At 40.2% G+C, this 18,987-nt stretch overlaps 1 protein-coding gene across 5 annotated transcripts in view; it reads left to right on the forward strand.

Moving 5' to 3' along the window:
- Positions 1 to 1,558: 1,558 nt before the first annotated feature.
- ttpal (tocopherol (alpha) transfer protein-like) overlaps positions 1,559 to 18,987 on the forward strand; it is a 44,974-nt gene continuing 27,545 nt past the window's right edge. The window contains exons 1-2 of one of the 5 annotated variants that reach the window (XM_043710304.1): positions 15,339 to 15,828; positions 17,661 to 17,813. In XM_043710304.1, coding sequence (XP_043566239.1) covers positions 17,775 to 17,813 — 39 coding nt within the window. In that variant the 5' untranslated portion in view covers positions 15,339 to 15,828; positions 17,661 to 17,774. Of the gene's footprint in view, positions 1,642 to 14,528; positions 14,548 to 15,338; positions 15,829 to 17,660; positions 17,814 to 18,987 lie in introns of those variants that run through there. The other 4 variants (XM_043710308.1, XM_043710309.1, XM_043710305.1 and 1 more) reach the window with 4 other exon arrangements.

The raw sequence follows: 18,987 nt of genomic DNA on the forward strand, positions 1-18,987 counted from the left end.
GCACTAGGTAATGATGGTCATTTGAAGAGCTAGTGCAGGTATGATGGGCTGAATGGTCTTCTTCTGCACCATAGCAATTCTGTGATTCTTGCTAACACTGCTCAATAGTGACAGCATTGTTGCTGTCCTCAGGTTACAATTCACTTGGTCTTGATTTTACCTAATGATCAAGAATGAGTTTTAATCTTCTATTCATACATGCAAATTATCACCCATCCTTAGGAATACAATGAAGAAAGAAAACAGTGACCCCAGCTGGAAATTGCCTCTTTTATTAGCATGTAATTACAGTGGCAGAATGGGCATATATACTAGGGTGACATTATTATTGACATAAAAAAATGTGCACATTCCTTAAAATTGTACAAGCTACTGCACTACCATCATCATCTGTTAGGGGGACTCAAAAGGAAGCTGTCTCAAGAACAATGTGGCCAATAACATTTACTTCTGCTTTGAAGCCAAAGGATATTTTTTATGCCGACAAATTGCATTCTGCTACACATTGCAGGATCTAAGTTTTAGCAGTGACACAAATTCATGGCTGGAAAAGGATGTTAGCACCTCTTCCCCAGAAAGCAGTGAAGGCAGAGCCAGAGAATACTTTTTAATGAAGAGGTAGAAAGGTTCTTGACTAACAAAGGAGTATTGAGGGTCTTTAGAAAAATGATTTAAGCCACAGTTACATCAGCTGTGATCTTACTAAATGGTGTGGAAGGCACGAAGGAGTTCCTGCTCATGAATCAATGGTCATTTGTGAGCACAACATCATTTGGAATCAATGTATGTGTGTGCGAATGTATCTCTATTTAGAAATTATTTATTTTCTATAGTTGGCCTTTGTAATATTATGCAAAAATCTCCAGTGTTAGAAATATATAGACAGAGCTTTGGAGTTTTAAAGACCTTTAAAAATAAACTAAATTGGGTCAGCAGAAGACTAAAGACCACAAGCAGGTGATGAGATCGACCTGTGAACAGTGAGTATTCCAGAGGCAACTACAAAGAAATGACTGTCCAGCAGGGAATATTGACTTAAACATTTTGCAGTTACAATCAAAGTAAATCTGAGACAATTAACCCGAAACCAAAGGAATCCAGCCGCAAGACTGTCTTCAAGCCTCCGGCCACACAGCCTATAGAAGATACTAATATCATTCAAAATCATTAGCACCTCTTCCAAGCATCAGAAATCCAATTAAGCCAATCAAGCCCACAAAGAAACATTGACAATGGGCCCAGAGACTGGCTCAGAGATTGGGGTGGCCCCACAGCTATAGGCCCTGACCTTACATCGGGGAATATAGAAATAGAAGACAAACACAGAGAGTGTGTCTGTAAAACAATGGCAAACCTCAACAAACGTCGTGACCAACCACGCCAAAAAGAAACTAAATCCAACAAAATTGGAAGTACCAACTAACCTGAGTGACACTACAAGTCCTCAGGCACAACTGAGGCAAAGACTAAACTCAATAAACCAGCAGAAGTAGAGAAAACCCAAGTGCTGACCCGATGCATCCAAAATGCACCTAACTGCATGAGCAGATTCAAACTAGCCTGAGCAGTCCCCTAACACATTCGGGATACGGAGAACCAGAACAACTGCATTTGACGAACCTCAAAACTGCAATAGGAGTGGTGAGCATAATCCTGAGACCCCAAAGCCAATTTAGTAGTGGGAGGCGGGTGGTATTTTGTGTTACTTTTCTTGTACTGTTCTATTATCTTTCTTGTGTTAGTGCGTTTGCTTTCTTGTAGTGCTAGGTTACTTTTCTCAATATCAATAAACATAGAGATTCTACGTTTGTTCACTGCCTTTTGATTACATCACGATTACTAAATTAGTGTCTAGAACTAGAGGCTGGGAGCGATTTAAACCACTTAGAAGCTGAAAGGGAAAACCGATGGAAAACCAGTATCGTAGCAGTCTCTAAATATAAGAAGTAAAATTTCTTTATCGTGATCATGAACTATGAAGAGTGAGGAAAGTCAGTCCTAAAATCCAGAATGTTAAGCAGGTTGTTTAGATGAGGGGAATTGTTGGAAGTTGCTTGATAAGCTTGTGGATTTTTTTTTCCCTAAACTTTGCTCTATGCTGAAATTGTGGAATAGGCCCTGTCTCATTGTTGTGGGGGCAGGGAACTGCCTTTAATTAACGCAGAAAGCAGGCATGGAATTCCACAGAATTTATTATTGAGCCAATTCACACCCTTTATCCCCAAGCCCACTGTAACACAATGGTGGTTCAAGAATTAAAAATGAGCCAATTGACACCCCTTTATCCCTGAACCCATTGTATTACAATGATTGTTCAAGAATTAAATCAGGAACCTACAGCTTTCCTGTACTTTCTGATGGTAGCCCAGAAATTGATGTTAAGTTTTGCCCTAGCCTCTTTGAGGGTTTTTTTTCGGTTTCCAGGTATTGTTAGGGAGCTGGCATCGGGTGTGGATGTTGGGGATTGGGTGCTGAAAACTACCCTTTTCCCTGGCCTCTGCCTCCGTTCCCACCTCCCCTCACTATTCCCATCCTGCCTTGACTCAGTTTTGGCATAGGGACTCCTGGGTGATCCTGGGCCTTGGGTTAGTACGTGAACAAATGAAAAATTGCTGGCCTCTACATATCTAGCAGCTCATTATGCTCAGGATTTCTGCTACCAGGATTCTGAAGACCTATTGATGGCCATGTTAGTGTTTGAATGTGGTCAGGCCACTTTGCTGGAACTAACAGGTGTACTCTGCCTATTCTCCCAGAGACCCGTTGTGTCAACTAAAGTCCAGCCCTAAATCAGCAATTTGACGGCTTTGTTGAGCAGTGGTTTGTGGTTGTCCATTGGCTGCATTTTACCAAAAAAAATAATTTTTACAATGTCTTAAAACTAAAACATGAAAGATTTTGAGCCAATCACCATGATTAACCATCAATGGGCATGTCAAAATGTTCTTCAACTGAAATTTTCCATTTATTATGGCAGTGTGCCACAGGAACATATTATTCATAGGTTAATATGTTTACTAGGGCTCATAAAATGCTTGTCTATCGGACACTGTCTAGTTTTCAATTCTACTTTATGTTGCTTTAGTCTGCCTACTCATAATAAACAGTCTATTATCAGTAATCAAACTATAAAAATCATTCTCCCAAAATAGCCTTATGAAAGATAATGTAGGCTTTCTCCCAGGTTGGCAGCAATAGGCATCCCAATAGTAATACTTTAGAAATTTCCCAGCACAACTCTCACAATGTAATATAACTGGGCTGAACAAAGCTCATCTTAATTTGCCACATACACAGTCTGGGTGTGGCAAATGGATTGGGACTATTACATAACGTTATAGCGATATATAATGATAACATTGTGGAAATCATTCAAAGAAGGAGATTTGCAACTTATTCTAAAAGTATGTGATGCAAACTTAATAACAATAATACTTCTGATTAATAATTTAAAGTGTTGTGGAAAAATCTCTCACACTTCATGCAATGCATGATATTATTACGGTTACCTTGTGTTAATCAAATTTATAAACTTTCTCAGAAGGAAAGGTAAATGAAGGTTAGGATTTACACTTCAAATAAAGACTTACATAGCATGTTGATCATCCCACTTACATCTCTACCAAATTCATATTGTGCCCATGTCCTAATGTACTTTTTCTCCATTCTTCTATTCAACCCATCCATCAGAGTATTTCAATGTTCTGCCAAATGCTGTAATACGTGGTCTATTAATCAGGGAGGGAACTAAAGTCTGTAAATTAGCATTCCTCAGATATAATGCTCAGAAACTTTGATGACCTTTGTTGTTAAATTTTAAAGACATCTGATCGGAACATGCAGAAAACACTGTCATCATGGGGTGATAAACTGTTAGCAAGCAAGTGTTCTTGTGGAAAATACTTTAAAAAGTATTTTATTACAGATGTTGTATATAAATATTTGCCAAACATAACTATCTGAAAGTCCTACAGAGCAAGATTACACTCTTGTTGATGAACAAATAGGTCAACTGAGAATAATTCAGAAATATTCAGTATATCAGGATTATCAGAAGTGTTTTTTTTATTGATTCATGTGATGCGAGTGTTACTTCTAAGACAACATTTATTGCCCATCCGTGATTGCCCAGAGTGCATTTAAGAGACAACCACTGTGGGTCAGGAATCACATGTAGGCCAGACCTGGTAAGGATGGCAGCTTGCTTCCCTAAAGGACATGAGTGAACCAGATGGGTTTTTTCCTGACAATCGACAATGGATTCATGATCATCAGTAGACTCTTAATTCCAGATTTTTATTGAATTCAAACTCCACTATCTACCACAGCAAGATTTGAACCTAGATCCCCTGCCATTAGCTGAATCTTTTGGATTAATAGTCTATGATAATACCACTAGGCCATCACCTCTCCATAATGGCATGTGATGACATGTTTTGCTCAGAGATCACATGAACTTAAGTTTGATTTGGAGTATCACTGAGGTTTGTAAAAGATTTAGCTACAGACACCATAACAGATGATTTAGGATACTCTGTACCCTCATAGTTCACAGAATCACAGAACTTCGGTGGAAGAATCACTTAAACATTAGTTCTGATTTCTCTCCACAGACGCTGCCAGACCTACTGAGCTTTTCCAGCAATTTCTGTTTTCATTCTATCCAGTCCACTCAAGATTTCCTGTGGGTCTTTTTCTTTTCAAGTAGGAGTCTCAACTTCTGCGATATATCCTCAAAACTGAAGTTTCTCATCCTTGGAATCATCTGGGTTCTCTCCAGTATATTCACATCATTCCCATAATGTGGCATGCAGAACTGTATACAATACTTCAGCTAAGGTCTAACAAGTGTCTTGTACAAATTCAATATCACCTTTTGCATTTGTACTCTATGCCCTGTTAATAAAACTAAGAATATTATCTGCTTTATTCAATCTTCAATAGTCTTGCACATATATATGTAGAACCCTCTACTCCTGTTCTTTCTACCAAAACCTTCAACTCAACCTGAAACTTACTTGTCACCTATCTGCACACTCCACTAATTTGTTGTCTTTTGTAGTTTTATAATGTCCTCTTCACAATTTACAATTCTTCCAAGTTTTGTGTCATCTGCAAACTTTGAATTTGTCTCCTGTACATTAATATACATCAGAAAAAAACAAGGGTTCCAATATCAATCACTACAATTTTCCTCCGGTCTGAAAAGTTCATCACATTCCTGATACCCGAAACATCGAATTCCCTGCTTCTTGGATGCTGCCTGACCTGTTGTGCTTTTCCAGTGCCATACTATTTGACTCCAGTCTGAAAATGTCCATTAGCCATTACAATTTTTCCTATCAAACAATTTTGCATTCACATTGCTATGGTACCTTTTATTCCATGACCTAAAAATTTCCCCACAAGTCTGATTTAATGGTTAAACTCCTAAGGGTACAACATAAAGCCTGAACAGAATTCAACATGCTTTCCATATGTATTTCTATCCTCCGACATACACATTGCTGTTAGTCCATTATCACTATTCACAACACATCATAAAAAGGTTGTTTCTCTTATGTAACTAGTTTGAGATTTAAAAATCACACAACACCAGGCTATGGTCCAACATGTTTATTTAGAAGCACCACCTTTCGGAGCACCGCTCCTTCATCAGGTCGTTGTCAGACCTGTTGGACTATAACTTGGTGTGTGTGATTTTTAACTTTGTCCACCCCAGTCCAATAGTCACTTCCAAGTCATAGTCTGAGAGTGACTGAGGTAACTTGAAATTTAACTTCTGGGGTTTACAGAGATCAATACAGCCAACATGTTCCACCTGCTGGAGGAACACAAAGTGAAAAGTGTTGTGTTTTTCTGATACTTCACGCTCACAAAACCAAGTATGATTCAAAGGCAAGTCTGTTTTGGTGATCAATGGGAACACCCTAGATACAAGGTACACAAATGTGTCACTGCAGTTTTGGCACAAATTTTGTTTTTCTACTGTGTACCTGATGACTAGTTTGTAAAATAGCATTAACGTATATTTCTCATTTTTTATTTGAATAATATTAGTGTAGAAGTTAGTCATGCTATATTATTACTTTTCAGACGTTCCACTTTTGGTCATTTTAAATTACCCAGAAAAAGAAAGAGATAGAATGGTCCGTGTGCACCTCTCTCAGGATAATCGCCTCCATTGTTACAGTACACAATCTCCTCCTTACGTTGGCAAATAACCAAACTTGAAAACAACATATTGATTTCAAAAATTTGAATTGATCAAGGTGTGATGGCCAGAGGGCACAAAGAGAAATCCTAAAGAAAACTGTATTCTCATCTGTATTTTTGTGTTGAAATTTTGTTTATTTTTAAAGTAAACATTGCTGAACTCATAAAATGGCCAAGGGTGATGATATTTCCAGACTTTCTGAAACTCATTCACATTTCAACTAAAGCTGACATTAAAAAAATTAGATTTGAACTGCTTTCAGTTACCTCTGGCCAAGAGAAAACATTGAGACACATTTTGCGCGCAATTCTGGTCTCCTCCCTATGGAAAAGATGTTGTGAAACTTGAAAGGGTTCAGAAAATATTTACAAGGGTGTTGCCAGTGTTGGAGGATTTGAGCTATCGGGAGAGGCTGAACAGGCTGTTTTCTCTGGAGCGTCGGAGACTGAGGGCAACCTTATAGGGGTTTACAAAATTATGAGGGGCATGGATAGGGTAAATAGACAAAGTCTTTTCCCTTGGGTGGAGCAGTCCAGAACTAGAGGGCATAGGTTTAGGGTGAGAGGGGAAAGATATAAAAGAGACCTAAGGGGCAACTTTTTCACACAGAAGGTGGTATTTGTATGGAATGAGCTGCCAGAGGAAGTGGTGGAGGCTGGTACAATTCCAACATTTAAGAGGCATTTGGATGGGTATATGAATAGGAAGGGTTTGGAGGAATATGGGCCGGCTGCTGAGCAGGTGGGACTCGATTGGGTTGGGATATCTGGTCGGCATGGACGGGCTGGACCGAAGGGTCTGTTTCCATGCTGTACATCTCTATGACTCTATGACTGATCATTCTTTAGTTACCTTAACTTTACAATGAAAACTCTAATGTATTTCTATACCTGAGTACACGTGACAATAAAAATCTAATTCCAATGGTGAAATAAATCTGAAGAAGGGCTCATGCCCGAAACGTCGATTCTCCTGCTCCTTAGATGCTGCCTGACCTGCTGCGCTTTTCCAGCAACACATTTTCAGCTCTGATCTCCAGCATCTGCAGTCCTCACTTTCTCCTTGAAGATTGTTAATTTAAAGGCAAACTATTCAACCAACATAGGTCATCAGCACGTTATCTATGTGTGTCTTTGTTCCATGACTCAAATCAGCTGGTTGAATTGCTTAAATCTACAATTCTGGGATTCTAAGTCAGCTACTGTCTTAAAGTCACAAGAAGAGCAGCTCCACATCTTAGCATCTTGAAGGCATGCTCTCCATTTCTCCCTCTTTCAAAAACTTTGTTTCCAGAGAGAATCTCAAACTTTATTTTTCGAACTAGCCTAAATTCTCCAAGTACAAGAGATATTGTTGCACATTCCACTGCTATCTATCTGCATCACAGCTCCCAGGAAAAGACCTGCTACAAGGTCAGTCAACTGACAGACTCCCAGTTGGACAGTGGCTTGCTGGACACTAGGTCACATAAGGTAATACCAACATATTTGATTTTTTTTAAAGCAATTTATCATTTGTAACTTGCTTCTTTCTCTTTTCTTTCTACCTTGTATGCTTGTGTGTGTGTGTAAATGAAGTAGAAAAGAAATTCTCCCCAATTTGAACCTTGGTTATCTGAACACTGATTGTCTGAATTTCGGATTATCTGAACAAGATCTCAAGGTTCCCATGCACACATAAATTTTGTTATCTGTATTGTTGCCCTGTATTGTTGATAATAAATCCTACCATTGATTTCATCTTAAAAGTTATTGTTGTAGGTTTATTCCAAAGCTTAGAACTGAGAAACAGGATTTGGCAAACACTTTTTGGTTCATCTAGGAAAGGGATAGGGGTTTACTCTGGTTGGCCTGTCCTGTAGTAGAATAGAACACATGCGATGGTGTCTGGGACATTGTCTGTAATGTACGATTCCATGAGTATAACCATGTTAGGTTAGTGTTTGACTAGTAAAGTGGCTTTTCCAATTTTGGCACAAGTCCTGCACATAAGTACAAAGAACTTTGCAGAGTCAATTGTTGCTGTTGCTGTTGCTCTTTCGGTGCTTAGGTTGATGCCAGATGGTCCACCTGGCTCCAATTCTTTGCTAGATTTTTGTAGCAGTTTCATACAATTGAGTGGTTTGTTAGGCTATTTTAGAGGGCAGTTAAGAGTCAACCACATTGTTATGAGTCGGTGGTCACATGTAGGTCAGTCCAGGTAAAGATGGCCGACTTCCTTCCCTGAAGGACATTAGTAAATTAGATATGTTTTAATGAAAACCCACATTAGTCAGACGATAATCATTGGGCTAGCTTTATAATTGCAGGTTTCATTGAATTAACATTTCACCATCTACCAGTGGTTTTCAAATGGACATCCCAGAACATTAGACTGGGTTTAGATTTATTTGTCCAGTGATATTACCACAACAGTATTGCCTTCCACTACATTGCATCACTAGTGTAAGATAAACATCAGTCACAATATTCAACAAAAAGAGTTACAATTTCTCTTCACTCCACTATTCAAGGTCTGCTTTCAGCACCTTGGTTTACAGGGAAATCCCTCCCTAAAATGTCTCTGTCACTCAAATCACCCTCTTTCAAAGAAACTTCATGATGATTTATCCTAATCCTTTTTTGACTTAATGTCCACTTCTTTTGGTTCTACTTCTGTGAATACTTCTGGGGCATTTTTCTATGTTAAAAGTGTTCCATGAATGTAAATTGCTGTTTTTTTGTTGTAGTGAAAAGTACCACCAAGCGAAGTCTTGGGTTTGATTTAGAAACCAGAAGCTTGCAATGCCGCAATTAATATTGACAACTAGTAAACATGAGGTTCATCTAAAGACCAAAATGAAAACAGAAAACTGTGTGACAATCATTCACAAACACAGTTGTGGATATTTAATATCCATATATGCACAATGTATGTATAAAGTTGAGGGTGTGGTGCTGGAAAAGCACAGCAGGTCAGGCAGCATCCGAGGAGCAGGAGAATTGACATGGGAATGAGGGGTTTATACCCAGAACATCGATTCTCCTGCTCCTCGAATGCTGCCTTACCGGCTGTGCTTTTCCAGCACCACACTCTCAACTCTGATCTCCAGCATCTGCAGTCCTCACTTTCTACCAATGTATGTATAAACGCATGTAACTTATGCACTGGTGATATGGGCCAACTATTGTTAAAAGATAGCCTATGGAAATACTCTTTGTTGTGGTAATAGTACTTGTTTGATAAAAATCCATATGATGTTTTAGTTCTTTAAATGTTTAAACATCATGCACAATTTCAAGTCAAGAATGCCAACACTGATGCAAAACTCTCACTGATATCTAGTAATTTAATCAAAAAATGGCCATCAGTGTGTGATAACAATTGATCATGGCTCTCTTTAACACTTTCCCTCCCTATTTTTCCTAATAAACCTGTTCAAAGATGTCATTACACACCTCTGGAGCAGTTTGGACTTAAACCCCGACCTCTCCATCCACAGCGCCACAAGAGAGCCCAAAGATGCTCTCAGCATTTGCGCAATACTTCCCCATACATTGCAGCTAAAAGTGAATGCTTGGGTCTGCCACATTTTGATGCATTGCTTTAAACCTTTAGTGTGTGCCATAATCTGTGATTTATTAATTATAATGTTTTAGTCTAAATATTGAGGCATCTCCAGGAAGAAACAAAGTTATAACTGTTTACAAATTAAATATTTCATCTCAATATTCAGTTTGTGAGCTATCATTTAATATTTTTAACAACTTACCTTCATTTATTATATTAAGAGTGATTTTGGTGCCTGATTTTCAATGGAGTAGAGAAATTCAATTAATTCACTACTAAGATGGAAAGAAGAATGCTATGATTATAACCACTCATCAGAGAGGAAGCAAAAATCAGAACAGATTCAATTAGATTAGATTACTTACAGTGTGGAAACAGGCCCTTCGGCCCAACAAGTCCACACCGCCCCGCCGAAGCGCAACCCACCCGTACCCCTACATTTACCCCTTATCTAACACTACGGGCAATTTAGCATGGCCAATTCACCTGACCTGCACATCTTTGGACTGTGGGAGGAAACCGGAGCACCTGGAGGAAACCCACGCAGACACGGGGAGAATGTGCAAACTCCACACAGTCAGTCGCCTGAGGTGGGAATTGAACCTAGGTCTCTGGCGCTGTGAGGCAGAAGTGCTAACCACTATGCCACCATGCCGCCCACTACAACATTGATAAAAAAATTAAGGATATGTTAAACATTAAAAAAAATTACAAAAAAATTGAGGACAGACAGAGCGAGCACTCATTTAGGGAACACAAAGAGCTGAAAGACTGGCTCAAAAGACACTTTGAAGAATGATTTTAATAACCCAGAATCAGGAAAGAAATCTGAAAGATGAAGGCAGAAATATGTCAAAAGCTAAGATGTGAGGCATAAGTCATCCCAAAGAAAAGGAAAATAAGGAACAAAGGCAGATATAAAACATATAAAATCAACCAACCTCAAGGAAAAAAAGAGAGAGATCCATTATTTTCATGGCATGCCTATAATTAAATGTCATTTTCATTTACAAGTTCGAATATTGTGAATTTTGCTCTAAACAGTCAGCTTAGATAACAGTACTGCGTTTTTAATTTTGGAAGCATTTCTTGCAGTTGGTAGGATTTCACAGCTCTAAGTAGGATGGACATGATGGTCCAAAAGACCTCAACCTTTGCTGTGTGAATTCAGAAGCACTGGAGAAACAGATTCTCAAAAAAATTGTTTCCATTTATAGCTCTGTGTGTAAAACAAGTGCACAGAATGCTTTTAAATGGCATAGACAGTATTAAGCAGATCCTCAACAACATGAATAAAATTAAGATGGTGCAAACTTCAGTGTTGAGCTCAGTGGATGTTACTATCCAGTACTGAGGATCTGAAATTAGAAGTAGTACTATTATAATAAAGCTCACATTCCTGTGTGGGAAATAGGAAATGTAGTTTTCTGCAGGTGATATAGAAATGTAATTGTTGTTAAGTGCTAGTGGAGTGTAATGTCTGTAGATGGGGAAGGGGTCAGACATTATACAAACGGTCCTGGAATTCTTATAGCATGTAGTATACTTAAGGCTAAGACTTTAATGAATATAGGAGATCTTTTAAAGAAGTAGTTTTAAAGAAAATAGTTTTAAGCTAGGAAATAACTATGGAGTGTTGTAGCTGACCACAAAAGAAGAAGTAAGGGTATTTTCACAATAAAGCTTATAGTAACAGAACAAGGAATGCAGTCATCCAAGGACACAAGGTAGAGGAATTGAGTTCCGGAGTCCTGAGGTCATGATGCAGTTGTATAAGACTCTGGTGCGGCCGCATCTGGAATATTGTGTGCAGTTTTGGTCGCCATACTATAGGAAGGATGTGGAGGCACTGGAACGGGTGCAGAGGAGGTTTACCAGGATGTTGCCTGGTATGAAAGGAAAATCGTATGAGGAAAGACTGAGGCACTTGGGGCTGTTTTCACTAGAGAAAAGAAGGTTTAGGGGTGACTTGATTGAGGTGTACAAGATGATTAGGGGGTTAGATAGGGTTGACAGTGTGAACCTTTTCCCGCGTATGGAGTCGGGTATTACAAGGGGGCATAGCTTTAAATTAAGGGGGGTAGATATTGGACTGAAGTTAGGGGTAGGTTCTTCACTCAGCGAGTTGTAAGTTCATGGAATGCCCTGCCAGTAGCAGTGGTGGACTCTCCCTCTTTATGGGCATTTAAGCGGGCATGGATAGATATATGGAGGATAGTGGGTTAGTATAGGTTAGGTGGACTTGGATCGGCGCAACATCGAGGGCCAAAGGGCCTGTACTGCGCTGTATTCTTCTATGTTCTATGTTCTATGACACGGACAGCCTGATACATAGATAAGAAAGAGAAAAACAAGTGAAGTAATTATCTTAAGGTTAGTCCAAATAAGGGAATGAAATGAAATAAATTATGATAGGGTAAGAATAGGGAAAAGGGATGTGAGCCTGCAACACACAAACTGTACAAAAATGATTGCATAACTGATATCTTTGTACTTTTTGCCAGGCTAGCGGGGTGCCCGGACTTGCAAGTTTGTAATAAATTGTCCTTGTTTCCATGGCTTTGTCTCCAGCTGATTTATAAGTAAGTTTTGTTTCTAACACCTGTAACAGACAGCCTCAGTGAACTTCCAGATTCAGCAATGGATGGTGAACTGAAAGATACTTTACTGTTACTTGTCCAGTCTGGCAGCCTAATAAGCATCAGTTGATGAAAAAAAATACCTTGACAGGAGCCACTTGCCTTGCTCGAAGGCTGCAGGTTAGGTTCCAATCAGTGTTAGAACTCTGTGACCCCCTCCTTGGTGAAAAAATTAAAACACTGCACTTGGCTTAGATCAGGTCAGAGAAGTGCTCTGTAAAGTTCCTGGTAGGTAAAATGATCTGCTAATAGCCTTCCTACTCCATTATGATGGCATAGGATGAGCTAGTGCCTAGGATGGGGAGTTTAAGTCAAAACAGTTTGTGGTGAGGAAGTCTGTTCCTTTGGTAACAAAGTGCTTTCCTCTCCCAGTTAGCTGAACTGCTAGAAGCAGTTCCAGATTGAGGTTAGTTTCTATCTCTCAACATATCAGGACCTGGGCTTGTGAATTTCCTTCACTACAATTCTAAGGATTGGCAGCTCAAAAACACTCTCAGATGTTTATAAAGGTTTCCAATTTGGAGTCACTTAATTATATATATTAACTTAAAGCACAAAAAGATGTACATTCCAAGATGTCTATCCGAGTGTTTATGCTTGTTTAGAATAATGTTGAGTCCATTATCTAAGGAAAGCTATGCTGGCATTGGAGACAGTCCGGGGAAGGTTCACTAGGCTGAGACCAGATATGGTGGGACTATCTTATGAGGAGAGGTTGAGTAGTTTATGCCAGTACTTATTGGAATTTATAAGAATAGGAGATGACTTTATTGAAACATATACTTTTCCTAGGGGACTCCAGAGAATAGATACAAAGAGGTTATGGGAAAGTCTAGGACAGAGGGCATAATCTCAGAATAAGGGTCGCACATTTAGGACAGAAATAAAGGATTTTTTCTCAACTGGTAGTGAATCTGGAATTCTTTACCACAACTGGGTCATTAAATTCAAGGCTGAGGTAGACAAAATTTTAATCAGTAAAGGAAACAAGAGTGATGGAAAAAGGCAGGAAAGTGGAGGTGGGGATTATCAGATCAGTCATGATCTTGCTGAATGGAAGAGCAGATATTTTGGACGAAATGGCCTACTTCTGTTCCGATATCATATGGTCTTTTATGATTAAGCCTCTTTCCAAATAATTGCACGTAACCTGATAAACACAATTTTTGTTCTGTTATTCATGGAATATGATCATCGCTGGCTGGGCCAATAATTATTACCCAAACTTAGTTGTCTTCAAGGTGATGGAGGTGACCTGCCTTCTTGAACCACCGCACTTCATATTTTGTGGTTACACCCACCGGGCTGTTTGGAAGGGACTTCCAAGATTTTGACCTAGTGACATTAAAGGAATGGCAATATATTTCCAAGTCAGAATGGTCAGTAACTTAAACAGGAATGTGCAGGTGATGGTGATCCTGTTTATCTGGTGCACTCATCATTTTAGATGGTAGTTCCGGTGGGTTTGGAAAGTGCTGTCTAAAGAGCCATTTTGTACATGGTACACACTGCTGCTACTGTACATTAGTGGTTCAGGGAATGTATAATTGTTGATGTGTCAATCTCGTGGGCTGCTTCATCCTGGACAACATCAAGCTTCTTGGGTTTTGTTGGAGCTTTTTTTTTGGTTTTGACATCCAAGCAAGTGGGAGGTATTCCAGCACATTCCTGATATGTAACTTGTAGATCAAGGACATGCTTTGGGAAGCTGGAAATGTGTTGCTGGAAAAGTGCAGCAGGTCAGGCAGAATCCAGGGAACAGGAGAATCGACGTTTCGGGCATAAGCCCTTCTTCAGGAATGAGGAAAGTTTGTCCAGCAGGCTAAGATAAAAGGTAGGGAGGAGGGACTTGGGGGAGGGGCGTCGGAAATGTGATAGGTGGAAAGAGGTCAAGGTGAGGGTGATAGGTCAGACGGGAGTGGGGGCGGAGAGGTCGGGAAGAAGATTGCAGGTTAGGAAGGCGGTGCTGAGTTCGATGGATTTGACTGAGACAAGGTGGGGGGAGGGGAAATACCTTGTCTCAGTCAAATCCGCAAGTAGCCGGCCTGTCTCCCCAATATAGAGGAGGCCACATTAGGTGCAGAGGATGCAATAGATGATGTGTGTGGAGGTGCAGGTGAACATGCTTTGGGAAGTCAAGAAGTGAGTTACTTATTGTAGTATTCCTATTCTTTGACCTAATCTTGTAGCTGCAGTATTTATATAGCTCATTCAGTTCAGTTTCTGGTCAATGATAACCCTATAATGTTGCTAGTGGATGTTTCACGATTGTAATGCTGTTGAATGTCAGGGGGTGATAGATTCTTCATTCTTTGCAATGATTTCTGTTTATAGGATGTTTTAATTAAATATCTCAAGGCACTTCATAGAAGCATTAAGAATCTTGCATCACAGTGGGTAATGTCCCTGCTTCTGAACCAATAGCTTCAATGGTTGCCTCCTTATCCAAACCATGAAGACTGAGGCAAGTGGGTCTGTGGGTCAGATCTGTCTTTGTTCAGAGAAGTCAAGATGAAGATATTCTACCTTGTATATTCTACAGGCTGCAACAGCGACGATACCAACTGTGATAACAGGCACATGACTTCTCAGAAGGAACAACTGAAGGAATAACATTTGTGAACGACTTGTACTGGTCTACTTTTTTGCATATTTCATTATGGAGCCATGCACATTCATTTCCAAGTATTGTTCCTTTGCAAAACTTATTTGTCTCTCTCAGTTTCACACTGCAGTTGTTAGTTTGCCAATACATCTATTCATGTGGCATATTACCTCCTTTAGATCAAATGGAAAGCAAAAAGACTCTAACCAACTGGATGATACTGGACTGAGTCAAACAGCCTTGGTTCCCCATTTTCAATAACAACAAAACAAATCTCAATCTTTTTTGATGTCCCTGTGATGTTTCACCAGGATAGCACATAGTAGGATCCGGATAATTGGTTTTCGATTCCAGGTTAACAACCCCATGTAACAACACACTTACTACAAATGAATAGAATTTGTGACTAACGTGTGGCATTTTGGTTTCGGTTTAGAAGGTGGATGCATTTCAAGGCAAACGGCGTCGCTCTTTTTAATAATAAATCTCATCCCTAAAATTTCTGGATAAGACGATGAGTAACAGCGCTGTGTGGACCATTATATTTTACGTCCTCACGCCTCATTATTCGGTTTTCATGTTGAGGGTTTGACGCCCACTCACTGGTGAGTGAGCTGATTTCTCAGCCTCGCTTGTTGCCTGCTAATGTTGCACATCTCTTGCCCTGCTGTTCACTGTTCGTGGATGAGCTGTTGGCGGCGCCGGAGCCCGCGGAGCTGCGGCTGGAGGTGAAGCAGCGCAGCCCCTTTTCCCAGTCTTTCAGTGTTCCTGTCCCGGCCGAGTTTCTGACCTTCATCCCGGCACCGCAGAGTGGGCAGGTTAGTGAGGAGCCTAGACTTCACTAGCAGCTATTTCCCTTTCCGCAAGGCAGACGCTGCAAACACTGACTGATTGTCCAGCTCGGCAGCTCACCTTTGTTACGTTGTTTTATTGTCACATTCTGAATCTGTTCTGAGCCGAGAATCAGATGCCAGGATTGAGCTCTTGTTTTATTGTTAGATATGCTGTACAGGCTTTTTGCAATGCAACTGTGTCTTGGAGTCTGTTCTCACTTCCTGGTTGTGGCCTGATTAGTATTTTTTTATTCAGAATATTATGACGGGTATTCACTGACTTGAAAACAGCTGACCCTTATCGGATAGCATATGTTGCCTGATTGGTGTTTCTTCTGTTAATGTAATCGCCTAATCTTCTCAAAGGCTAGTTAACACCGTCATGGATGTCAAAGGCCTAAAGCTACAACCTCTCAGATTTATGCCCAATCAGATTTCTGCGTATATCAATGATAAATTAACGAACAAATTAACCGTGACCAGCCCTCTAAAGGCTTACTATAACAAACCTTAAATAGAAACTCATGAAATGAAATTAAAATTTGTCGTTTGTTGGGGGTAGGGAGATTATTGCCACAGGAGCTGGATTGCACAATCAGTCACAGAAACATACCCAAGCATGGTATGTTTTTGTGGCACAGTGGTAATGCTCCTATCTCTGATCAAGTTGATTAGAAAATATCTCCCAGGCATGGTTCTCAGAATGGTCCTGAGGAAGGGTCACTTGTCCTGAAATATTAACACTGATTTCTGTCCACAAATGTTGCCAGGTCTGCTGAGCTTTTCCAGCAATTTCTGATTTGCAGTCTTATTCGGCCATTGACAATTGCCTGGACCTGTTAATGGCCACTTTGGCTAGGCCCAGGATCAGACTCATGAAGAGACATTCTGACAGAGGTCTTCAAAATCAAGAGTGGGCTGGAAAGTATGGATAAGGAAAAGGAACAAGGGCAAGTGGGCATAGATTTAAAGTGACCTGCAAACAAAGCAAGTGTGAAGTGAGGAAAAACTTTTTCACTCAGTGAGTAGTTACGATGTGGAAAGTACAAGAGAAGCAGGTTTGATAGAAGCTGGTTCAGTTGAAGCTTTCAAGAGGGAATTGGATGATTATTTGGCTATAATTATTGTGCAAGGCTATGGGTGAAGAAGCAGGAGATTGGCACTTGGTAAATGACACTCATTTTAGCAAGCTGGTGTAGGCATGATGGGCCAAATGAACTCCTTCTGCATCATAATACTTCTGTAATTCTGTGATCCCCGCCACGCCAAGTGACCAGAGATCAGGAACATGAGAATGAATTGCAACCAAAGTTGAAGAGCACTCAGACACACAATATGAGGGGCTGCAACATCATAAAAGTCCGTGAAACTACTTAACTTATGGTTGCAGTGTCCTGGTGCATGCAAGACCCACCAAACAAACTGTGTGGTAAAGGAGGGGACTCCTGGTTAGAGCACATCCCACTGAGGGTTCCCCACTACCTTTGGAATGCCACATGCATTCAGATGGTTGGCGAAGGTGTGGTATGAAGGGTGTGCTGCTGCAGTCAGTACAAGAAACCTGTCTGTGCACAGTGGAATAGCATGGAGGTAATTTCTATGATGCAGCTCAAATTGTAGGGCTGGGATTTTAGACTCATCTATGTGTCTGTGTCAAAAGCTACTCATTCTCTAATGGATTAAACAAGTTTTACTCTACTCAATTGTATTTCCCATCATCTTTAAGCATGTAGGACTCAATACAGTTGTATAACTATTAGTGTAATTTCTGTGTAATTTTCTCACTAGGAAATAATTTCAATCAATTCTTGCTCAAGTCCCACAGATATCAAGGCTGACAGTCCAGGGCACTACAGAGGGAGTGTACTTTCAGAGCTGCTGTCTTTCAGATGTGACGTTAAAGCTGAGTTCTTGTCTGCCCTCTCAGGTGGATGGGAATAATCCTGGGACACTGTTCTGAAGAAGAGCAGGTGTAAATATTAACCTAAAATTTGCTGGGTTAGCCCAAATGAAATGAAATAAGCATAAACATATAAAGTCTAATAATTATAAAGTCCTTGGCTTTGATGTGCTTTGTGTCTGAAAGAATGGGTTTGGATTTGAATCCTTTTTAATTCAACAGAAATAGACTGAACTGTCATGACAACTCTGAAAGGCTGGAGTATTTGTTTAAAACAGACCAGAACATAAGAGGTGATAATGTGGACTATTTATCACCTAAACAGAGAGTACTTGATCATAGAATTGTGCTGCGTAAGGTGCCAGCAATGTATTCTGAAGGTGTAGTTTAGCCACACCATTTCATGGATGATGGAATTGTCCCCAGTCACCTGGATGGGTGTAACTCTCCAACAAAGAGAGTTGAGAAGCTCCACAAAATTCAGAACAAAGCAGCCTGCTTGATTGGCACCCCATCTGCCACCTTAAAAATCATTCACTTCCACTCGTGGCGCTCAGTGGTATCAGTGTGCCCCATATACAAGATGCTTTATGGCAGCTTGTCAAGTCTTCTTTCACAGCACATTCTAAACCCATGACTTCTACCACCTAGAAGGGCAAAGGCAGTGGGAACAGAAGAACACCAGAATTTGCAAATTAACTGGCAAACCCCACCCCATTCTGACTTGGAGCCATATTGCTGTTTCTTCACTGTTGTCAAAATCCTAGAGCTCCCTTCTCAACAGCATGTACTGCAGCAAGTCAAGAAAGTGACTCACTACCAGTTGTTCAGCAGCAGTTTGGAATGGACAATAAATGTAGGCCGAGCCAGCAAAGCCTATTAACTGTGAAAGAGAAAACTAAATCTTTAGTCAATGTAAAGTCACTATCTTTTCAGGCTTATAAATCTTGAAAGGTAAACTGTGTTAAGTATAGATGAGTTAACAAATTTTTCCAACATAATGTCAGTAAGCCAGGGTAATTGTTGTTGGTCCCTGTCAGCAATTACATGCCTCTAGCCTCGATCTCATCAACCTAAGGCAGTCCTGAACACTGGTTGAGCGCAAATTCAACATCTTCCTCACAACTGTGCTATTACCGCAATCTCTTTCTCCCACCTTCCTCTACTACCTGACCCCCAGATTGCGTGACCTCCAAGCTCAGCTTCTTGTCTTGGTAAACTGTAAGGAAATTTTCAATAATCCA

The sequence above is a fragment of the Chiloscyllium plagiosum genome, chromosome 20 (genome assembly GCF_004010195.1).
Source record: "Chiloscyllium plagiosum isolate BGI_BamShark_2017 chromosome 20, ASM401019v2, whole genome shotgun sequence".
Taxonomy (NCBI): Eukaryota; Metazoa; Chordata; class Chondrichthyes; order Orectolobiformes; family Hemiscylliidae; genus Chiloscyllium; species Chiloscyllium plagiosum.